The 15564-nt window shown below is 45.3% G+C and overlaps 1 protein-coding gene and 2 pseudogenes across 1 annotated transcript; all 3 read right to left on the bottom strand.

The window, feature by feature from the left end:
• Nucleotides 1-725: 725 nt before the first annotated feature.
• Nucleotides 726-1244, bottom strand: LOC148777415 (spermatogenesis-associated protein 31A1-like; annotated as a pseudogene).
• Nucleotides 1245-2602: 1358 nt separating this feature from the next.
• Nucleotides 2603-12498, bottom strand: LOC148777414 (spermatogenesis-associated protein 31A3-like; annotated as a pseudogene).
• Nucleotides 12499-13228: 730 nt separating this feature from the next.
• On the bottom strand, nt 13229-15207 carry LOC148777413 (spermatogenesis-associated protein 31E1-like). The gene is made up of 4 exons (XM_088837730.1): nt 15022-15207; nt 14223-14280; nt 13604-13664; nt 13229-13328 (listed from the first exon to the last, which is right to left on the bottom strand). The coding sequence occupies exons 1-4, from the start codon at nt 15205-15207 to the stop codon at nt 13229-13231; spliced, it is 405 nt and encodes a 134-aa protein (XP_088693856.1).
• Between the last annotated feature and the right edge of the window lie 357 nt (nt 15208-15564).

Below are 15564 nucleotides of genomic sequence, written 5' to 3'. Positions count from 1 at the left end.
AGAGCATGAGAAAAACAAAGGGAGGATGACACTCCTGGCTGATCTCAATCCCAGCTCCTTCTAGAAGAGAAGGGGCTTCTAGGGCAGTGTCATGTAATCCCACCTTGGCATGGGAAAGAGGTTTCTCCCTCCTCTGGGCTCGGGACAGCACTGTCCCCAAACTCCCTTCCTTATTCCGACATATGAACTTGTCTCTGATACTTTCTGAGCCTGAGGGGAGTATTTCAGCCTCTGCAAAGCCCTCCCCAACAACTGCGCAAGTCCAAGGTAGACAGAGAGATGGAGACAGGACTGAGCTGGATCCTGAGAAGACGGAGGTCTTTAGATCTTGTTCACCTTGGCACGTCCTGGATGCTGTTGCTTGTTTCTGTGATGCTGGTTTTATGGAAACTGAAGGTGCAGTGAGGAAATGGGGTGGGGATGAGTATCCTACTGGGGTCCACCTCCCTCCGTGTCCCTGTCCCATCTGAAAGTCAAAGCTGGCACCTGGGAAGAGTGGACCCTGATCCCTTCCCTTCCCCCTAGCAGGGCGCAGAGAGGCCATCACCTTTCATGAGAAAAAGTTTCACTTTGGGAAACAATAAAATCTGTGGTACGAAGAAGTCATTATCCCAGAGAGGATGTGCTAAACTTGAGAGAGAAAAGAAATTTTTCTCTGCTAGGCATGCATTTTTTTCTTATAGAAAAGTTTCCCCACCAGGAAAGCTGTGACAATCATGTTTTGATTAACCAGAAGAGGTTTATTTCTGAAAGAGACAATGCCTTGTACAGTGGAGGGAATAGCCTGGAACACCTGTCACTCTTAATCCATGCTGCTATCCCCTGCCTAGGGGAGGACCTGGCTCCCTGGGACTGGTCCACTGACTCTCTGTGACACAGCTGTGGCCCATGGGTTAGCTTGGTGATGGCGGGCTGTACCTCCCATCACTCTCCTTTGCTCTTAGAGAGAAACCTATGGGAGCAGTAATGTGGGCCTAATGGGTCCCAGAGTTCTCCTTTGCACCAGCTTAACTCTGAGGCACGAGGTCCACAGTGAAACACCACCTTCTCCTCTAGGATCCATCCAACAGCTGTCACGAGAGCCTGAGCCTCAGAAGTTCTGGCATCATAAGCAATCTGCTTTTGACTTGTCCCTGGCTCTGGGCAGTGGCTGCTGCAGGCTTGCCTTTTTGCAGTGTCTCTTCCAATCCTTTGCCTTTATGGAGGAAAATCTACTGCAGGTGTTGCTTAATCTTTTTTCTCATCCAATGCCCCGGTAGACTCTCCACTCTGCCAAACATTTTTCATGCTGTCCTAGTTTGAAACTCCTGTAATTCTCTCTCCCACCAGTGGGGACAACTTCTTGCTCTGGCTCTGATGTTGGGGCTGCTGCTTCAGGGCCCCCAGGTGCCCCAGCTTTTTCCCTCCCCTGGAACAACTGGTCATAGGGCATCTGGGAATTGGACGTGTCTCCACTGGACAGGACAAAGATTCCTGCAAATCCCAAGTGTTTGTAGCAATTAACATATCCGAGTGATAGTCTTTGAGGAGTATGTTAGTGACCCAGTCTTGAAGCAGCACACCCCTGATCCAGCCTTTTCTTCTGGTCTGTGAACCCTTGAAACTCAAGCTTACAAAACTGTGCATCAGCATGTAGATTGTCTATATTTGAGGAAACAGACTTTTTTAAAATTAATTTATTTATTTTAATTGGAGGGTAATTACAATATTGTAGTGGGTTTTGCCAAACATCAACTTAAATCAGCCATGGGCGTACATGTGTTCCCCATCCAGAACCCCCCTCCCACCTCCCTCCCTATCCCATCCCCCAGGGTCATCCCAGTGCACCAGTCCTGAGCACCCTGTCTCATGCATCAAACCTGGACCAGTGATCCACTTCACATATGATAACATACACGTTTCAATGCTACCCTCTCAAATCATCCCACCCTTGCCCTCTCCCACTGCGTCCAAAAGACTGTTCTTTACATCGGTGTCTCTTTTGCTGTCTCGCATGTAGGGTCATCGTTGCCATCTTTCTAAATTCCATATATATGCATTAGTATACTGTATTGGTGTTTTTCTTTCTGAGTTACTTCACTCTGTATAATAGGCTCCAGTTTCATCCACCTCATTAGAACTGATTCAAATGCATTCTTTTTAATGGCTGAGTAATATTCCATTGTGTACATGTAGCACAGCTTTCTTATCCATTCATCTGCTGATGGACATCTAGGTTGCTTCCATGTCCTGGCTATTGTAAACAGTGTTGTGATGAACATTGGGGTACACGTGTCTCTTTCAATTTTTCAATTCTGAGGAACAGACTTTGTATTCAAGGAGAGGCTTTTATTGCAACTTAGAGATTGTGGTCTCCTCAAATCCATATTAACACTTTAGGATTTTATTAGCACACTAGGTTCTGAAGTACCTTTCCAACCAGGGTCCTCCCCCATGGCCTCTGTTCCCTGGAAGATTGGGGCCATGCGTCAAAGTCCACTGCTGTCGCGCTAGAGCAGGCATCTGGGGAGGCCCACCCCTGCTTCCTCCTGTGGCTCGTCGATGGCCTTGGACTGGCTGCCTCTGCTAGCTCCCATGACAGACTCATTGTGCCAGATTCTGCTCACAAAGTTATGTTTGTGGGCCTGAAGTGTCTTTCTTCTTGACCAATCAGAGGGACCTCTGAAGGCTTGTGGACCTCGCCAGGTGGGGGCCCTCCCACAGCCCACAGCGGGCAGGGAGGGGACTTTCCATGGGGGAAACTGCCTCTGTTGTTATCACTTTCTATCCTGGGTGGGACTGAGGAGGTTCTCCCAAGACCTTGGTTAGCTAGGCTTTTGAGTGATCCCCAGATTCACTGGTTGCTTTCAAGTTGGATCCTGGAAGGGGTATGCAGTGAACCTTGGTCAACTTCAAGCTAAGTATGAACTTGAGGACCTTGAGAGGGAGGCCCCATACCTGTGCCTCACCCAAAACATTATTATATGTGCCTCCAGATCCTGCTGAATATAAGGACTGAGACCCATGGGAGGTATTCATGGAGGCCTCACTATCCTGAGAGGAATCTGGATTTTATGTTCACTGAAGAGCATTTGACTGTCCAGGAAAGTCTGAGACAAGGTTGTCATCTAGTCTCGGACAATATATATCCACGGGGTTTGAACACTCAGGGATCTGCTCTACCTTCCTTTCTGTAAGGACTCCCAAATCTTATTCTGGATGCTTCCTGCTGCTGCTGCTGCTAAGTCACTTCAGTCGTGTCCAACTCTGTGTGACCCCACAGACAAGCCCACCAGGCTCCCCCGTCCCTTGGATTCTCCAGGCAAGAACACTGGAGTGGGTTGCCAGTTCCTTCTCCAGCTTCCTGCCTGGGCCCAATTCTCTTTTTGACTCGAGCCTCACTCTTGGAACATTCGCTGTGGTGCTGGCTGAGGTCACATACAGATCTTTTAGGATCCTCCCCAAATTCTGATGTATTTCCTGGTGAAGGTCCTTCCCTGGTGGGATCTTTGCTGGGCACTTAGACTGTGCATCCTGGCTGCTTTTGCCTGGACCTGGAGAGGTCCTTGAGGGCCACTTCTTGCCCTGTACCTAACAAGGTCTTGGGAATTGATCCTGAGGCTGTATCCAGTCCAGTACTTGCATTCTGCAGGGCACACCACTCTGTTGCTGCATGAACTTTTTGGAAAGGTGGTGCTCTAGTTTTTCTCAAACCTCAAGGTTGATCAAATCCCCAAGAAGGATGGAGACAGAACTGTGGGTCTGGGAAGACCTGTTGTCCTAGGGAAGGTTGAGAGTGACCTGGCTAAATACCTGCTGAGATCTTTTAACCAAAGAGGGTAGGAAAGAAGGAACAAGGTGGCGGAGGAATAGGGCGGCGAGACCACTCTCTCCCCCACAAATTCATCAAAAGAACATTTGAACACGGAGTAAAGCCCACAAAACAACTTCTGAATGCTGGCAGAGGACATCAGGCACCCAGAAAAGCAGCCCATTGTCTTGGAAAGGAGGTAGGAAAAAACATAAAAGATAAAAAGAGAGACAAAAGAATTAAGGACGGCGCTCCATCCTGGGAAGGGAGGCTTTAAAAAGAGAGAAGTTTCCAAACACCAGGAAACACTCTCACTGGTGAATATGTGGCGAGCCTTGGAAGCTCAGAGGGCCACATAACCGGGAGGAAAGAGAAAGAAATAATTAAAACCCAGAGATTACCCGCCAAACAGTAACTCCCAGCGGAGAAGCAGCACAGACGCCTGCATACGCCATTAGCAAGCGGGGGCTGGGCAGGGAGGAGCCGGCTGAACTGCTTAGAGAGAGGACTGGGCTTGAATGCCGCGAGGGCAATCTGAGAGAACTGGGGATCGCAAAGCAGACTGGGATAGCTTCCCCACGAAAAGGCGGAAAGCTCTAACCTAAGACTCCGCCAGCCCGGCTCACAGAGCAAAGGACTGAGCAGAGCGAGCCGGCTGTGGTCAGCCCGTCCCCCGTCCCCCGCCGAGACAGGCAGGGAGGGCAGCCAGAGCCGGAGGGGGCAATCGCGGCCCCAGAAAGGCATCCGATACAAACTGCAGGCAGACTTGTTGCTAATCAAGACTTCTTGGGCTCGGGCCGGTCGATATCCGCCTGAGAAGGTGCGCCGGTTGTACACCCAGAAAACCAAGTGGCAGGGACCATGCTCGCCAAACACCTGGTCACCTGAGCTGCTCGGACCGGGGAAGGCACAAAACGCAGGCCCAACCAAGTCTGCACCTTTGTGGAGTACCTGAGAACCTGAACTTGAGCCGCTCAGACCTCGGAAGTGCATACAACCCAGCGCCGGCCTCGGACAGTTCCCGGCAGAGCAACCTAGAGCTGAGCAGTGTAGACTGGGACAGCAAACGCTCTGTGAGCAGGGGCAAACCCAGTGTGGCCGAGACGCCACGAGCACTCCCCACAGATGCCAGAGATATTTGTCTGCACAGATGCCAGAGATATTTGTCTGCAGTGTTCCTCCCTTCCCAGAACAGAACTGAACAACTGAGCCTTTAAAAAGTGTCCACCCGCCCCCTAGTATCAGGATGGAAATTAGACATTGAAGAGACCAGCAAACAGAAGCTAAAACAGAGGGAACCACCTTGGAAATGACAGATAGAGTAGTCTAGAGGCTACTCCAAGAATAAGACCAAAAACCAGAGGCAAGAGGCTTAAGCCTGAATCCTGAGAACACCAGAGAACTCCTGACTCCAGGGAACATTAATCGATAGGAGCTCATCAAACGTCTCCATACCTACACTAAAACCAAGCACCACCCAAGGGTCAACAAGTTCCAGAGCAAGACATACCACGCAAATTCTCCAGCAACACAGGAAAATAGCCCTGAGCTTCAATATACAGGCTGCCCAAAGTCACTCCAAACCCACTGACATCTCATAACTCATTACTGGACACTTCATTGCACTCCAGAGAGAACAAATCCAGCTCCACCCACCAGAACACCGACACAAGCTTCCATAACCAGGGAACTTTGACAAGTCACCCGTCCAACCCCACACACAGCGAGCAAACTACATAATAAAGAGAACTCCACAAACTGCCAGAAGAGGGAAAGGCCACCCCAAGCAAAGCAATATAAGCAAGATGAAGAGGCAGAGAAATACCCAGCAAGTAAAGGAACAAGATAAATGCCCACCAACACAAACAAAAGAGGAAGATATAGGGAATCTACCTGATAAAGAATTTCGAATTTTGGTGGTGAAAATGATTCAAAATCTTGAAAGCAAAATGGAGTTACAGATAAATAGCCTGGAAAAAAGGATTGAGAAGATGGAAGAAAGGTTTAATAAGGACTTAGAGGAAATAAAAATGTCAATATACAATGAATAATGCAATACATGAGATCAGAAACACTCTGCAGGGAACAGACAGTAGAATAACAGAGGCAGAAGACAGGATAAGCGAGCTAGAAGATAGAATTGTAGAAATAAATGAAACAGAGAGGAAAAAAGAAAAACGAATTAAAAGAAATGAGGACAATATTAGAGACCTCTGGGACAATGTTAAATGCTCCAACATTCGAATCATAGGAGTCCCAGAAGAAGAAGACAAAAAGAAAAACCATGAGAGAATACTGGAGGAGATAATAGTTGAAAACTTCCCTAAAATGGGGAAAGAATTAATCACCCAAGTCCAAGAAACCCAGAGAGTCCCCAACAGGATAAACCCAAGGCGAAATATTTCAAGACACATATTAATCAAATTAACAAAGATCAAACACAAAGAACAAATATTAAAAGCAGCAAGGGAAAAGCAGCAAATAACACACAAGGGGACTCCCATAAGGATAACAGCTGATCTTTCAACAGAAACTCTTCAGGCCAGGAGGGAATGGCAAGACATACTTAAAGTGATGAAAGAAAATAAACTACAGTCCAGATTACTGTACCCAGCAAGGATCTCATTCAAATATGAAGGAGAAATCAAAAGCTTTACAGACAAGCAAAAGCTGAGCTAATTCAGTGTCACCAAACCAGCACTCCAACAAATGCTAAAGGATCTTCTCTAGACTGGAAACACAGAAAGGATGTATAAACTCGAACCCAAAGCAATAAAGAAAATGGCTACGGGATCATACTTATCAATAATTACCTTAAATGTAAATGGGTTGAATGCCCCAACCAAAAGACAAAGGCTGGCTGAATGGATACAAAAACAAGACCCCCATATATGTTGTCTACAAGAGACCCATCTCAAAACGAGGGACACATACAGACTGAAAGTGAAGGGCTGGAAAAAGATATTCCACCCAAATAGAGACCAAAAGAAAGCAGGAGTAGCAATACTCATATCAGATAAAACAGACTTTAAAACAAAGGCTGTGAAAAGAGACAAAGAAGGAAACTATATAATGATCAAAGGATCAATCCAAGAAGAAGATATAACAATTATAAATATTTATGAACCTAACATAGGAGCACCGCAATATGTAAGACAATCAAAGGGGAAATTAACAACAATGCAATAATAGTAGGAGATTTTAATACCCTACTTACATCTATGGATAGATCAACTAAACAGAAAATTAACAAGGAAACACAAACTTTAAATGATACAATAGACCAGTTAGACCTAATAGATCTCTATAGGACATTTCACCCCAAAACAATGAATTTCACCTTTTTCTCAAGCGCACATGGAACCTTTTCCAGGATAGATCACATCCTGGGCCATAAATCTAGCCTTGGTAAATTCAAAAAATTGAAATCATTCCAAGCATCTTTTCTGACCACAATGCAGTAAGATTAGATCTCAATTACAAGAGAAAAACTATTAAAAATGCCAACATATGGAGGCTGAACAACACACTGCTGAATAATGAACAAATCATAGGAGAAATCAAAATATGCATAGAAATGAATGAAAATGAAAACACAACAAGCCAAAACCTCTGGGACACTGTAAAAGCAGTGCTAAGGGGGAAGTTCATAGCAATACAGGCACACCTCAAGAAACAAGAAAAAAGTCAACTAAATAACCTAACTCTACATCATGCTCAAAATTCTCCAAGCCAGGCTTCAGCAGTATGTAAACCGTGAACTCCCAGATGTTCAAGCAGGTTTTAGAAAAGGCAGAGGCACCAGAGATCAAATTGCCAACATCCGCTGGATCATGGAGAAAGCAAGAGAGTTTCAGAAAAACATCTATTTCTGCTTCATTGACTATGCCAAAGCCTTTGACTGTGTTGATCACAATAAACTGTGGAACATTCTGAAAGAGATGGGAATCCCAGACCACCTGACCTGCCTCTTGAGAAACCTGTATGCAGGTCAGGAAGCAACAGTTAGAACCGGTCATGGAACAACAGACTGGTTCCAAATAGGAAAAGGAGTGCGTCAAGGTTGTATATTGTCACCTTGCTTATTTAACTTATATGCAGAGTACATCATGAGGAACGCTGGGCTGGAAGAAGCACAAGCTGGAATCAAGATTGCTGGGAGAAATATCAATAACCTCAGATATGCAGATGACACTACCCTTATGGCAGAAAGTGAAGAGGAACTCAAAAGCCTCTTGATGAAAGTGAAAGAGGAGAGTGAAAAGGTTGGCTTGAAGCTCAACATTCAGAAAACAAAGATCATGGCATCTGGTCCCATCACTTCATGGGAAATAGATGGAAAAACAGTGGAAACAGTGTCAGACTTTGTTTTTTTGGGCTCCAAAATCACTGCAGATGCTGATTGCAGCCATGAAATTAAAAGACGCTTGCTCCTTGGAAGGAAAGTTATGACCAACCTTGATAGTATATTAAAAAGCAGAGACATTACTTTGCCGACCAAGGTCCGTCTAGTCAAGGCAATGGTTTTTCCCGTGGTCATGTATGGATGTGAGAGTTGGACTGTGAAGAAAGCTGATCGCCGAAGAATCGATGCTTTTGAACTGTGGTGTTGGAGAAGACTCTTGAGAGTCCCTTATACTGCAAGGAGATCCAACCAGTCCATTCTAAAGGAGATCAATCCTGGATGTTCATTGGAGGGACTGATGCTAAAGCTGAAACTCCAATACTTTGGCCACCTCATGAGACGAGTTGACTCACTGGAAAAGACTCTGATGCTGGGAAAGGTTGGGGGCGGGAGGAGAAGGGGACGACCGAGAATGAGATGGCTGGATGGCATCACCGACTCTGTGGACATGAGTTTGAGTGTACTCCGGGAGTTGGTGATGGACAGGGAGGCCTGGCGTGCTGTGATTCATGGGGTCGCGGAGAGTCGGACACGACTGAGCGACTGAACTGAACTGACATCTAAAGCAACTAGAAAAAGAAGAAATGAAGAATTCCAGGGTGAGTAGAAGGAAAGAAATCGTAAAAATTAGGGCAGAGATAAATGCAAAAGAAACAAAAGAGACCATAGCAAAAATCAACAAAGCCAAAAACTGGTTCTTTCAGAAGGTAAATAAAATTGACAAACCACTAGCCAGACTCATCAAAAAACAAAGGGAGAAGAACCAAATCAATAAAATTAGAAATGAAAATGGAGAGATCACAACCGACAACACAGAAATACAAAGGATTATTAGAGAATACTATCAAAAATTATATGGCAATAAAATGAATAACCTGGAAGAAATGGACAAATTCCTAGAAAAGTACAACTTTCTAAAACTGAACCAGGAAGAAATAGAAAATCTGAAAAGACCCATCACAAGCATGGAACTAGAGGCTGTAATCAGAAATCTTCCAGCAAACAAAAGCCCAGGTCCAGACGGCTTCACAGCTGAATTCTACCAAAAATTTAGAGAAGAGCTAACACCTATTCTACTCAAACTCTTCCAGAAAATTGCTGAGGAAGGAAAACTTCCAAACTCATTCTATGAGGCCACCATCACCCTAATCCCAAAACCTGGTAAAGACCCCACAAAAAAAGAAAACTACAGGCCAATATCACTGATGAACATAGATGCAAAAATCCTTAACAAAATTCTAGCAATCAGAATCCAACAACACATTAAGAAGATCATACATCATGACCAAGTGGGCTTTATCCCAGGAATGCAAGGATTCTTCAATATCCGCAAATCAATCCACGTAATACACCACATTAACAAACTGAAAAATAAAAATCATATGATTATCTCAATAGATGCAGAGAAAGCCTTCGACAAAACACAACATCCATTTATGATAAAAACTCTCCAGAAAGTGGGAATAGAAGGGACATATCTCAACATAATAAAAGCTATATATGACAAACCCACAGCAAACATTATCCTCAATGGTGAAAAACTGAAAGCATTTCCCCTAAAGTCAGGAACAAGACAAGGGTGCCCACTCTCACCACTACTCTTCAACATAGTTCTGGAAGTTTTGGCTACAGCAATCAGAGCAGAAAAAGACATAAAAGGAATACAAATTGGAAAAGAAGAAGTAAAACTGTCACTGTTCGCTGATGACATGATCCTCTACACAGAAAACCCTAAAGACTCTACCAGAAAACTACTAGAGCTAATCAATGATTACAGTAAAGTTGCAGGATATAAAATCAACACACAGAAATCCCTTGCATTCCTATACACTAATAATGAGAAAATAGAAAGAGAAATTAAGGAAACTATTCCATTCACGGTTGCAACGAAAGGAATTAAATACTTAGGAATATATCTACCTAAGGAAACAAAAGACTTGTACATAGAAAACTATAAAACACTAGTGAAAGTAATCAAAGAGAACACTAATAGATGGAGAAATATACCGTGTTCGTGGATTGGAAGAATAAATATTGTGAAAATGAGTATACTACCCAAAGTAATTTATACATTCAATGCAATCCCTATCAAGCTACCAACGATATTTTTCACAGAACTAGAACAAATAATCTCACAATTTGTATGGAAATACAGAAAACCTCGAATAGCCAAAGCAATCTTGAGGAAGAAGAATGGAACTGGGGGAATTAACCTGCCGAACTTCAGGCTCTACTACAAAGCCACAGTCATCAAGACAGTATGGTACTGGCATAAAGACAGAAATATAGATCAATGGGACAAAATAGAAAGCCCAGAGATAAATCCACGCACCTATCGACACCTTATCTTTGACAAAGGAGGCAAGAATATAAAATGGAGAAAAGACAGTCTCTTTAACAAGTGGTGCTGGGAAAACTGGTCAGCCACTTGTAAAAGAATGAAACTACAACACTTCCTAACAGCATACACCAAAATAAACTCCAAATGGATTAGAGAGCTAAATGTAAGACCAGAAACTATAAAACTCACAGAGGAGAACGTAGGCAAAACACTCTCTGACATAAATCACAGCAGGATCATCCAAGACCCACCTCCCAGAATATTGGAAATAAAAACAAAAATAAACAAATGGGACCTAATCAAAATCAAAAGCTTTTGCACAGCAAAGGAAACTCTAAGCAAGGTGAAAAGACAGCCTTCAGAATGGGAGAAAATAATAGCAAATGAAGCAACTGATAAAGGATTAATCTCCAAAATATACAAGCAGCTCCTGCAGCTCAATTCCAGAAAAATAAATGACCCAATCAAAAAATGGGCCAAAGAACTAAACAGACATTTCTCCAAAGAAGACATAAAGATGGCTAACAAACACATGAAAAAATACTCAACATCCCTCATAATCAGAGAAATGCAAATCAAAACCACAATGAGATACCATTTCACACCAGTCAGAATGGCTGCTATCCAAAAGTCTACATGCAATAAATGCTGGAGAGGGTGTGGAGAGAAGGGAACCCTCTTACACTGTTGGTGGGAATGCAAACTAGTACAGCCACTATGGAGAACAGTGTGGTGATTCCTCAAAAAACTGGAAATAGAATTGCCATATGATCCAGCAATCACACTCCTGGGCATACACACCGAGGAAACAGAATTGAAAGAGACACCTGTACTCCAATGTTCATTGCAGCACTGTTTATAATAGCCAGGACATGGAAGCAACCTAGATGTCCATCTGCAGATGAATGGATAAGAAAGCTTTGGTACATATACACAATGGAGTATTTTTCAGCCATCAAAAAGAATGCATTTGAATCAGTTTTAGTGAGGTGGATGAAACTGGAGCTTATTATACAGAGTGAAGTAAGCCAGAAAGAAAAACACCAATACAGTATACTAACGCATATATATGGATTTTAGAAAGATGGTAACCTTAACCCTGTATATGAGACTGCAAAAGAGACATAGGTATATAGAACAGTCTTTGGGACTCTGTGGGAGAGGGTGAGGGTGGGATGATTTGGGAGAATGGCATTGAAACATGTATGTTTTCATATGTGAAACAAATCACCAGTTCAGGGTCGATGCATGTTACAGGATGCTCAGGGCTGATGTGCGGGGATGACCCAGAGGGAGGACAAAAGGAGGAGGGAGGTGGGAGGGGGGTTCCGCAGGGGAAACTCATGTACACCCAGGGAGGATTCATGTCAATGTATGGCAAAACCAACCAATATAATATTGTAAAATAATTAGCCTACAATAAAAAATAAATAAATAAAACAAAGAGGGTAAAGTTCTTCCACTCTCTAGTTGCTTTTACAGAAAGTGACATTCCAGGATTTGAATTGCATTTGGATGAATGACTGTGCCTTAGTTTGGACTCTAGGGCAAGATACTTCATAATACCTAATCTGTCACTGAGAAGAGATGGTCAGATTGGGAAATAGGGTTAGACATGGTAGGGGTCTCTTACTGAACCCAAAGTGGTGGCTGACATCGGGGGCATGGTTTGAGTCAAGGATTGAAGTTGAGCCTGGGTCACAGGGTGGGTCAAGAGCTGGGCAAATGACAGTTGTGAAGTTACTTAAGCTTGGATTTGGAATGGCTCAGCATTAGAGAGTTCATTGAATAAGACAGGGTGTAGCTCTAGAGGAGACCCAAGTACTGTGACAGTAGCCACCAGAGCCTCACTGTACAGAAAGAGATCCCAGAAGAGCTGGCTGCCTGTCTTCTGTAGATGGTCCCCCAAAATGTCAGGATACAGGGGCTTCTCAGTACCCAGCAGTTGCTCTGGTTTGCCATTTACGCTCCACAAGTGCTGGAGACCAAAAGTTTCTTGCTTGTCACCAAGTGATCCTCTTCCCCAAAGAAGTCAGATGGTAGCCTGCCTCCACCTCCTTTTCTTTCTCCTTCCAAATCTTCAGTTCTACTCTTTTGGTGATTAGCGTTTCCAACAGCTTCTGATATGCACATTGACAAAAGAGAGGCTATCAGCCTCTACCTGTCTGTCTGTGGGGTCTCCCAGAAATGAGGCCTCTGATGGGTGGCGGGGAAAGTGTTCTTGCTGGGACTCAAGTGTGTCAAGGTAGAGAAACTTCAGGCTTTGGCAGTCCCCTGCCACCAAGACAGGGCTGAAAGGGGACAGGTTGAAAGAACAAGGCCTGAGATGGCTGGTCTCCAAGGGGAGAGGGGTACGAGTTTCCTGAGATGGTGCTCAGAGGGAGCGCTAGGGAGTCACCCCTAGTGAGACACATCATGGAGCCTGGTGGGGAGAGGGGGCAGAGGAGTCTGTTATAGGTGCAGGGCAGCCCCTGGGTCAGGAGGGCATGGCAGGGAAGGGGAAAGAGCAGGTCACTGGAATGAAATCTGTCTAGGGGAAGGAAAAGCTGTGGCGCTGAGAAAGAGTCAGGGAGGAATCTGAGTGAACAGAAACTGAGGTCACTGATCTTGGAGAAACTGTGGAGGCCTGAGATGGAGGCTGCTCAGTCAGTGGAGGTGGGGACACGGTGGGAGCAGCCTCTTGCCTTCATGGCTAGTGGGCTCCAGCAGGGGCTTCCTTGTGCACCTCGCCAGGGGGTTCTTGAGAGGAGAGCTGATGAATGGTGCCCTTGTCAGTAATCCTCCCCAGGTGTCTGCAGGAGACAGGAGGCACAAGCTGCAGCCAGGAGCCCCTGGGGCCAGGAGGGCTGGGCAGGCCAAGCAAGGGTGGGCACCTGCAGCCCACAGCCCTCCCTGGCCCCCATGCAACTTCACAATGCTCCTGCTGTCCCCACCCCAGGGCTTTAGACATTCCCCACTCCCCAGAACTCCCCCTCCCAACTCAGCCCCAGGCTGCCTGCATCCCAGGGATAACACCAGATGTTCTGGGAGGAGGAGGAACCCAGGAGAGATGGGGAAGGTTCTTTACCTTTGCAGATGGGAAGCCAAGTCCTGGACCTCTTCCAGTTCTTTCAGGCAATCTCTGCAAGCTGGAAATCAACAGATTGGGTCATGATGGTGAAGACAGGGGCCTAGGGGTCTTCTAGAAGGTTAAGTACACTGTCTCTTTAAGGGGACACCCCTGGGAGATTGGAGCCCAAGCACCAGCACCCAAGACCACAGAATGCCTGACAATGACGGTGAAGCTCAGGAAAGGATTTATCATTTACAAAGTGCTTCCACATCCTCTATCCCTTTCTGCCTTTAGGATGCCCATGGGGAAGAATGGGCAGGGGTCACTTCACAGAGGAATCTGAATTAAGTTAAACCCAGTGTTCAGGCTCAAAACTAGAGGTCCCACCTCCCAATCCAGGGGCTACTGATTCAATGCAGCCCACACACCCCTGCTGGGCCACACCCTTTTCCAAGCCCCTCAGGACTTCATTCTGCAAGGGTATCTGGGAAGTATTTGCATTCTGCTCTCTTCCCAGGAGCTTCCCTGAGGGTTCTGTTTACCGAGGGACAGGTACTAACACTGACCTCCTTGGAGCCCTCGGAGCTGGGTCCTCAGGGCCCTGAGAGACACAGGGCTAAACATCAGAACCTACCTTTCAAAGCTCTATCTGTCTCCCTATCCCTGGATCTCCTGCTCAGCTGCATTTGATGCTGAGGGACAGAAAAAACGAGGACCTTGAACCCAATTCTCATTCTCCCCTCTCTAGACAAGCATCAGCTACTCAGGGTCCATATATAATAAGACTTTCTACATTTAACTAACAGAGCTCTGTGGTTTTTCTTTCTTTTTCTCATTTTTTTAAAGGGGACAAAAATATTTTGTTTTCCTTCTGGTAGAACATAAAGTAGGATTTTCAATGCGAGGTTCAACCTGGATTTCTTTTCTCACTGTTCCACTGCTCAATAAACACATACATTCTCAGACCCATGGGTGAATCCAATCTCCCTTAGGTAGATCTCTGCTTCCCAATCCAGAGCCCCACCCCAGCCCCTGCTCTGAGGCTCTCAGGGCTTCAGCACTGCCCTCATTCAGCCCTCGTCCAAGACACCGATCCTATGACTGGTAAACCGGTGCTCAGAGTCCTGTACTGTAGTTGAGAATAACTGAGTATCCAGTCCTCACCCCCTGGTCACTGTATTTGGGACTTTTCCTGAAGCCCTCTTCCACACTTGGACAACTGGTCTGAAATATTTGGATAGAAATCCCAGTGTTCCTGTGTTCCCTGCCCAATCTAGCTTGTCCCTAGAGGGGCGATGTTTCATTCTTCCCTGAGAATAGATGTTCTGTTCTTTCCCATCTCAAGAGCCTCTCCATTTGATTCAGAAAATTGGAAATAATAGGGAAAACAGAGAGAAACATGTGTTTGTTGATCAGGACCAAGGGTTCCTTACCTTCCTGGTGTTTCTGTGTTTCCTAAGAGGTGGTAAAGCTGGTTTATTGTGGAGATAGGGAAGGAACAGGAAAAAGAGCCCCAGTCCAAACAGAATAACAAGGATGATTTCAGTCACCCAGGAAGTGGAACTGGAGTCCAGCCAAGTACCAAAAGTGCTTTTAAGAGAGTAGAGAAGATTCTCCATCATCTGAATCACACTGCTGTCCTCAGGCAACTAAGCACAGGTGTATCCTGGGGGACTAAAGTTCTAGGACCCCATCATAGAGGTGTGCTCTGGTCACAAAGGGCTCCTGAGTGTGGGGAGGGACTACAGTAGAGACGGCAGTGCACAGCTCCTCCCCAGCCATCCAACTCTGTAGCTCCGCTCAACTTCTCATCCTGTTAGAGACAGACATTAGTCAAGTTTTGATTTTTTACACTTGGAACTCGGACAATACTTGGTTCCTTTGAGATCTCTGCTTGAGCCCCATCAATACCTTTTCAAAATCTGGAGTTGTCCTGGTAGTTTTGGTTAATCCCAGGAATTTTTAATCTCAAGATG

Source organism: Moschus berezovskii, chromosome 7 (genome assembly GCF_049115385.1).
Source record: "Moschus berezovskii isolate FMDL1 chromosome 7, NW_MosBer_1.0, whole genome shotgun sequence".
NCBI classification, from domain to species: Eukaryota; Metazoa; Chordata; class Mammalia; order Artiodactyla; family Moschidae; genus Moschus; species Moschus berezovskii.
This window is presented reverse-complemented; position numbering and strand designations above follow the sequence as displayed.